This window comes from Vittaforma corneae (assembly GCF_000231115.1).
Source record: "Vittaforma corneae ATCC 50505 unplaced genomic scaffold supercont1.7, whole genome shotgun sequence".
In the NCBI taxonomy this organism is placed as follows: domain Eukaryota; kingdom Fungi; phylum Microsporidia; family Nosematidae; genus Vittaforma; species Vittaforma corneae.
The window spans coordinates 42,943-49,164 of NW_006889840.1; the positions used below are offsets into that span (position 1 = coordinate 42,943).

Sequence of the window (6,222 nt, forward strand, 5' to 3'; positions counted from 1 at the left end):
GGAAGGAGTTATAAAAATAATAGCTTAATAACAAGGGAAAATCTCGGCCGTTAATTTTGTGGTCAGCCATTATGTACATACGGATTTAATGTACCATTTTAATACATATCCAGTATAAGCACTTGGAAAATGGGATTGCTCAGAATATCAATAGCCCATAGACGTCTTTATGAAAGAAGCAAGACAACTCTGTTTGCAATCTTATCTCCAACAACTTTATTATTAACTCTAAAGCTGGCCAAACCATTTTTGAATTCTGGGCTTTTCATCTGCTCTCTAAAGTTCGACAGTGTCTGGTATTTGTCACAAAGCGCAATGGCAAAGACTTTAGACAGCCCCTTCACACTCAATAGACTCACAAATAGCATATCCCGGGCCCTTATATTGTGCTTGCTGCCTTCGTTCAGAAAGCTACCATAGCTGACAGGCGTTTGATTTTCATTGCTTCTAATCATCTTATCAATCTTCTCTAAGACTGATGTTGTTTCTTGGATGTTCTCTGTTTCTAAAACTATAAATCCATGCACCTGACCTCCAGCAAGCATCTATTCACGTAGTTCTTTCTACTCTCCTCTACCTTCATATTCTCAACCAAATAAAAAACAGTAAACCCCATGTTTTTAAGTCTATTTTTCTGTTCCCTAAATCTTCCATCAGAAATACTGCTTACAAAGTCAGATGTCTGTTTCCTCTCCACAATAACATCAACCACTCTTTCATTCTTTAGCCAGATAAAGTCTCCAACATTCAAGTATCTAGTTTGGTTAGGTATCCCCTTCGATGAAAAGTGCCCTTGAAAGAATGCCCTATCTCTATTATTCTTTTTCTCTCTAGAATCGATTACAATTTGGATATTTTGGTCCTCAACTGTGCTGATCGAGTCGTTCGTGAACATTGCCGAGCATAGCTCAGATCCTGCCTGTGTGAGATAGCAGCGGGAGTCTGAGTCTATTTGGATTAATCCTTTTTTTTGGAGGGTCTTAAATGATGAAAATGCCGAAAACCGTTGGCTTTTATCAAACTCAGCATCTGTGTAAGGTGTTGCCCTCAATACGATCAGATGCTTGTGTGAGCCATTATAGTGATACAAGGCTTTGAGAATAGCGTATGCAGCTGTTCTGTATCCGGGAACATACTTTCTTTTTCGTTGTGGATCCTGCCCCAAGGATCTGCTATTATCCGCAAATCCTATGCTATCGTATAGCGGTCTTGTATTAGTTAAAGTATTTGGATTATCTCTAATATTGTTCATTGTGGCATTGCTCATAATACTCGAGCCAAAGGAGGAAGCAGTATTTGATGAGTTGATAAAGCTGCTATCAATGGAAGAAACGTTGTTTGAAAGGTTCGCTTTGTTTATCTTGAACTCTTCTAAGTTTAAATCACTGAAGCTGTCAAATATCTTTTCTAAATCGGTATTGGTGGTTTCTGTTATCTTTTGGGTATTCTTTAGATCGTTTTCATTCAAGATTATTAGCTCAGAGCTTAGATCACTGTCATCATCACCCATATCTGTATCTCCGATTACGATGTTGCCAATCGAGCCCTTTTGAATATCACAGCAATCAATCTTTCCTTCGACGTCCCATACTGTATCATTTAATAAGGTATCCTCGGAAATATCTGCATGGCTGGTGCAATCCCTATTTCCATTAGTATCTGACTGCTCATACCTCTTACATGTCTTTTTAAGATATTCAACATAGGAATCGTCACTTGGGAATTCGATTTTCAATTGGCCGTCATGCCCTGAACTGCTATTACGATATATATTCACTTTATTAGCATGTTCCATATTTTCCTGGCTGATATGCGAATTATAAACATTGTATCTGTACAAGTCATCTGAGACTTCTATCTTTTTCATAAGCTGGCTTTCATTTGATAAGTCAGCCTTGTTGCTGCATTGACCACTTGCTTTTCTCACTTCAAAAGTCTCTTCTTTTATTCTTCCAAGTGTTTTTTCACCAACAAATTTAAGCAGTTTGAGATCCTCCCAATTTTCAAGAGCTGCTGCTTCATTAACGCCTTTTAATATTTTGCCGAATACAAATCTGCTGTTTAATCCCAACTTCGTTTGTTTTTGAATTATATTTTTCAATGCCTGTCTGATGCTCTCTTTGAAGCTTGCCATTGGGATTAGCAAGACAGGATGCTGAAATGAATGCAATGCTCTAAATAGGACTGCGCATTATTACTGCTCTATGTATCCCATGATACACTCTTCAAATGAAACAACCAATAACAACCAAGTGGAGTAGCAATAATACTAATATAATGTAGCTGGAATTTTAAATTTTGCATTTTAATTAAAAAATCTATGCGCAAGACACTCTGATGCACTTGGCCTTAGCTGGTGATCGTATACAAATATCTTATTGAGGAGATCCACCCCATCTTCTACCAAGTGGAACTCATCAGGGTCGATAAAACTTAAAAGATCTAAACGCTCGTCTTTCAAATTTTGAACCTGGGCTAGAACCATGTCTGGAATTTCATATTTTAATAATACTCTTTCAGGTCTTTCTTTCCCAAAATCTTTACAATCTCAACAATCTGATCTCCACTTCTATTTCCATAGAAAAACGGTCTCTTCCTGAAAATCAATTCAGCTAAAATACATCCAAACGACCAAATATCAAGAGAGTAGTCATAGTATGGGTATCCAACAAGAAGTTCGGGACTCTTATAGTATTTCGATGCTACACGTACAGAGTATTCATATTCTGGCAAATAGAACTCGGCCAGTCCCCAATCTAATAGTTTTAACTGTTTTGTATATGAGTCTACAATCATATTTTGTGGCTTAATGTCCCTGTGAAAGATGCCTCTTGAGTGGGCATACTGCAGACCCTCAAGAATCTGTCTGCAGTAGAATCTAATGCTACTCAAATTGAGCTTTTCGAAGAGAACACTGGTATCTTGGTGCTTTATATAGTCGAAGATTAATGAGTAAGTCTCAGAATCCGGATCAAAAACTACATCCTTCAGGGGGATGATGTTCTTATGTGACAAGTGCTTTAGAATAAGCACCTCTCTGTTTATTTTTGCTACTTTGATGGGCTTTAGTACCTTTATGACAATTTTCTCTTCTTTAACAGTCTTTCCTTCAAAGACCTCAGAATACTTTCCCCTTCCCAGCCTTCCAGAAATCTTGTAGTTGGAGATGTTTCCAAGTGGAATAGTGTAGTTGTTGTAATCGTAATAAGCACTTCCCTGCTCAAGGTTGTAGCTTGGATTGTTCTTTGATGTTGTAATTTTCATAGTGGGATCTTTAAATAAAAATTTTAAACAAAAAGTTAAATGCTAGGTGAAGTCGATGAGTTGCAGGCTAGATAGCAGGAGAATGGCAAACTGGTAGGCCTGGCTCTTAGAAAGGATCGTCTGGTTATGGCTTTTTCTCCGCTGAATGTGTAGCACAAGTGTGATTGGCACTTAAACGTTGTAGAATTACCAAATATTTTAAAGAAAGTACCATTTATGTCTACCGTTGAATTTTAATTTCTTGTCATTTTTGACAGAACATGTGGAAGCATGTCGCAAATAGGCACATGACAGTTGAATGCCTTATGCTCAGTTTTACTTCGAAAAAGTATTACAAATAGCCAAAAGCGCATCTATAGTGTGTGGTTCTCCAAACTAATGTAACGGAGTAAAACGGCTTGAGGCTAGTCGGTATCACTGATTGTACTCCGTTACATTAGTTTGCTTATGTCTTCCTAAATTTTTAGACCCATGCTTGAGTTCTTCAAAAACATCTTCAGAAAACTAAAGAACAGTCTGAACCAAGAAAAATACACGCAAAGCTACAAAGAACTCATAAACATATTCAGAAGAGTGACACCACTTGAAATACAAGACATAGACAACATACATACAATTTTGAGAGGCATTGTTGAAAATACCACAATGCTAGATCGCAAAATGAGAATCTTGAAGAACTCATTGAGGAGTAAAGCTTTGGTAAAGACAAGGTATGATCAGTTTATCACAGATGAGTTTAGAAAGATTTCTAAGCGAACGAGGAATTACGACAAGGATGTTTCATACAGCGTTGGAGGGAAGATTATCTACGGAGACGTGAGTAGTGATGAAGAAGGAGGATACTTTTCAAGAGAACATGTGGAAAACCTGAACAGCATTCCTCTTAGACCTAAGAAGTGCGATTTCGACTGTCTGAAAAATGAATGCAGAGCTTGTATGGAAAGAAGATTGAGAATGGAGATTTCAAAGAAATTAGAAATTGAAAATCAGCAGCTGGTTGCTGATAGAATAAAAAAGAGAAAGACAAACAAGGACACAATAAATGAGTTGAATGAGAAGCTTGGAGTGCCGGCTCTGTTTGGAAGATATGTCACTGATGATGCCTTTAAGATAGATGATCTGACTGAAGATGAAAGAAGAGAGTTTCTAAAATGGAAAGAGGAACAGAAGAAAAGTGCAGAAGTGGCAAGGAGGATTTTAAATCTTAACCAAACACAAGAAACATCAATCCCTGAGCGCTCAATATTCACCGAGCCGAACGAGCCTAGTAGGTCATTTGGATTTTCCAGATCAGCCGGGGGTATTCAAGATATTGAGGAGAAGACATTGAAGCCTAAGAATCAAGTATTCTCTTCTCCTTTGGATAAGCCAACTTCATCTTTGAGTCCTTTACAAGTACATGAAAATATTCATTTAAAGCTGGAAGATCAGCCAATAGTGCAGGAACTAAATAGCGAGACGTCGTCACCAATAACATCTATAGCTGAAGACGACAGGATGGGAAAGGCGAATAGCAGGCAAGAATTTGCCAATCCTTTCAAACTCGGAGCAGATGTGTCTGAAAAGTCACTAGGCCCACCACTTAGTTTTACCACTTCTGCATCAAAGCCGTCTAGTTTATCTTTTCCATCTAGAATAGTTGGAAACCAAGTAAAAGATGTTGATTTGGTGCCTGACAATCTTTTCAATAACCCTTTTTATAAGATTGGCGGTCCAAAGGAATCAAATTCTCATTTTCAAGTCTTTCAAAATCCATTTACAATGACTGATGCCAATCAAATGCCCAAATCTAGCAGCCTTAAAGCGGATAGCAAATTAAAGAACCCGTTTTCAGCTCCTAGTTCAAAGCCAGGAGCTACTGCGGAAAACGCTCCTTCTAACGAAAAGGTAGATAATCCTTTTGCTGATCAAAGGGACACCTCACCATTTTTTACTGGCCAGATCAATAACCAGACCGCTAATCCATTTTCTACAAATCAGTTTAACAGTCCAACTGATAAGGTGGGCGACGGCCTATCCACCAAACAATTTACCAACCCATTTGCAACAGATAAGAAAAATGGCATGTTTTTGGCCAACAACAATCAAGCAAATAGTTTACAGCACAATTCCCAGCTAACGAATCCCTTTTCAAGGACCGTTAATCCATTTCAACTTAATAACCCTAGTGGACAGCCAGAAAGTGCAGCAAAATCTGTGAAATTTGAGTTTAACACGTCTGGAGGACCGGTACCGCAATCTAACCCGTACACTCCCACCAATTTTGAGATTGGCTCAAGATTTTCAAATCAAAATATTTTTCAATCAGATCGTGCAGAAAAAGATGATACTGGACTGTTTTCAGCCGATCAAGCAGCGGATGATTCTTTCGGAAGAAGGAGGAAAGCTTTTAGAAAGCGATAGATGTTTAAATAAACTGTTTTATTCCAACCGTCTTAACCTTGTTGTAAAAGTTTAAATATGTGAAAGCATAAACAATTTTATTTACTGTTCGCATGGCTTATTGCTCTTTGGCTTAAAATAATAAATTTAATGCCAAATACTATTGGCATAGGCACAAGACAGGCTGAAATCGACGATATAGTAGTTTCAATTTATCACTAGGCATTTTAATAGGTGAGGCCTTGAATATGCTCTATTGATGCTCTCAAGTAGGTCAATAACAAGATCACAATGACAAGCATTTCTAATAATGCGGTGGCAAAGGCTTTGTAGGAACTAACATTATCCACTCCTTTTCCTGTCAATGACATCACTCTTAATACTTTTTTTTGCTTCATTTGTAAATGAAAATAAGTTTGTATCTTCCACAAGCCCTAAGATGCGAATTGGCTGCTATCATGTCCTTTGTATAGCTTCACCAGTTGTTTCTGCATAGAATACACAAAATATGGAGTACCCACATATAGAGAATGTCTAAGCCAGTTGTGTTCGAATGAGCTTCAATTTTTGCTGCAA

General features: G+C 37.8%; 4 protein-coding genes across 4 annotated transcripts; 1 reads left to right on the top strand and 3 right to left on the bottom strand.

Moving 5' to 3' along the window:
* Positions 1-167: 167 nt before the first annotated feature.
* VICG_00979 (uncharacterized protein) lies at positions 168-545 on the bottom strand (the record flags this gene model as incomplete). Its single annotated transcript, XM_007604364.1, has 1 exon — positions 168-545. The coding sequence occupies one exon, from the start codon at positions 543-545 to the stop codon at positions 168-170; it is 378 nt and encodes a 125-aa protein (XP_007604426.1).
* Positions 512-2,134, bottom strand: VICG_00980 (uncharacterized protein; the record flags this gene model as incomplete). The annotated part of the gene is made up of 1 exon (XM_007604365.1): positions 512-2,134. One exon carries the CDS (start codon positions 2,132-2,134, stop codon positions 512-514), a length of 1,623 nt encoding a protein of 540 aa, XP_007604427.1.
* A 368-nt stretch (positions 2,135-2,502) lies between these two features.
* VICG_00981 (CMGC/CK2 protein kinase) lies at positions 2,503-3,264 on the bottom strand (the record flags this gene model as incomplete). Its single annotated transcript, XM_007604366.1, has 1 exon — positions 2,503-3,264. One exon carries the CDS (start codon positions 3,262-3,264, stop codon positions 2,503-2,505), a length of 762 nt encoding a protein of 253 aa, XP_007604428.1.
* Positions 3,265-3,735: 471 nt separating this feature from the next.
* VICG_00982 (uncharacterized protein) lies at positions 3,736-5,667 on the top strand (the record flags this gene model as incomplete). The annotated part of the gene is made up of 1 exon (XM_007604367.1): positions 3,736-5,667. One exon carries the CDS (start codon positions 3,736-3,738, stop codon positions 5,665-5,667), a length of 1,932 nt encoding a protein of 643 aa, XP_007604429.1.
* Between the last annotated feature and the right edge of the window lie 555 nt (positions 5,668-6,222).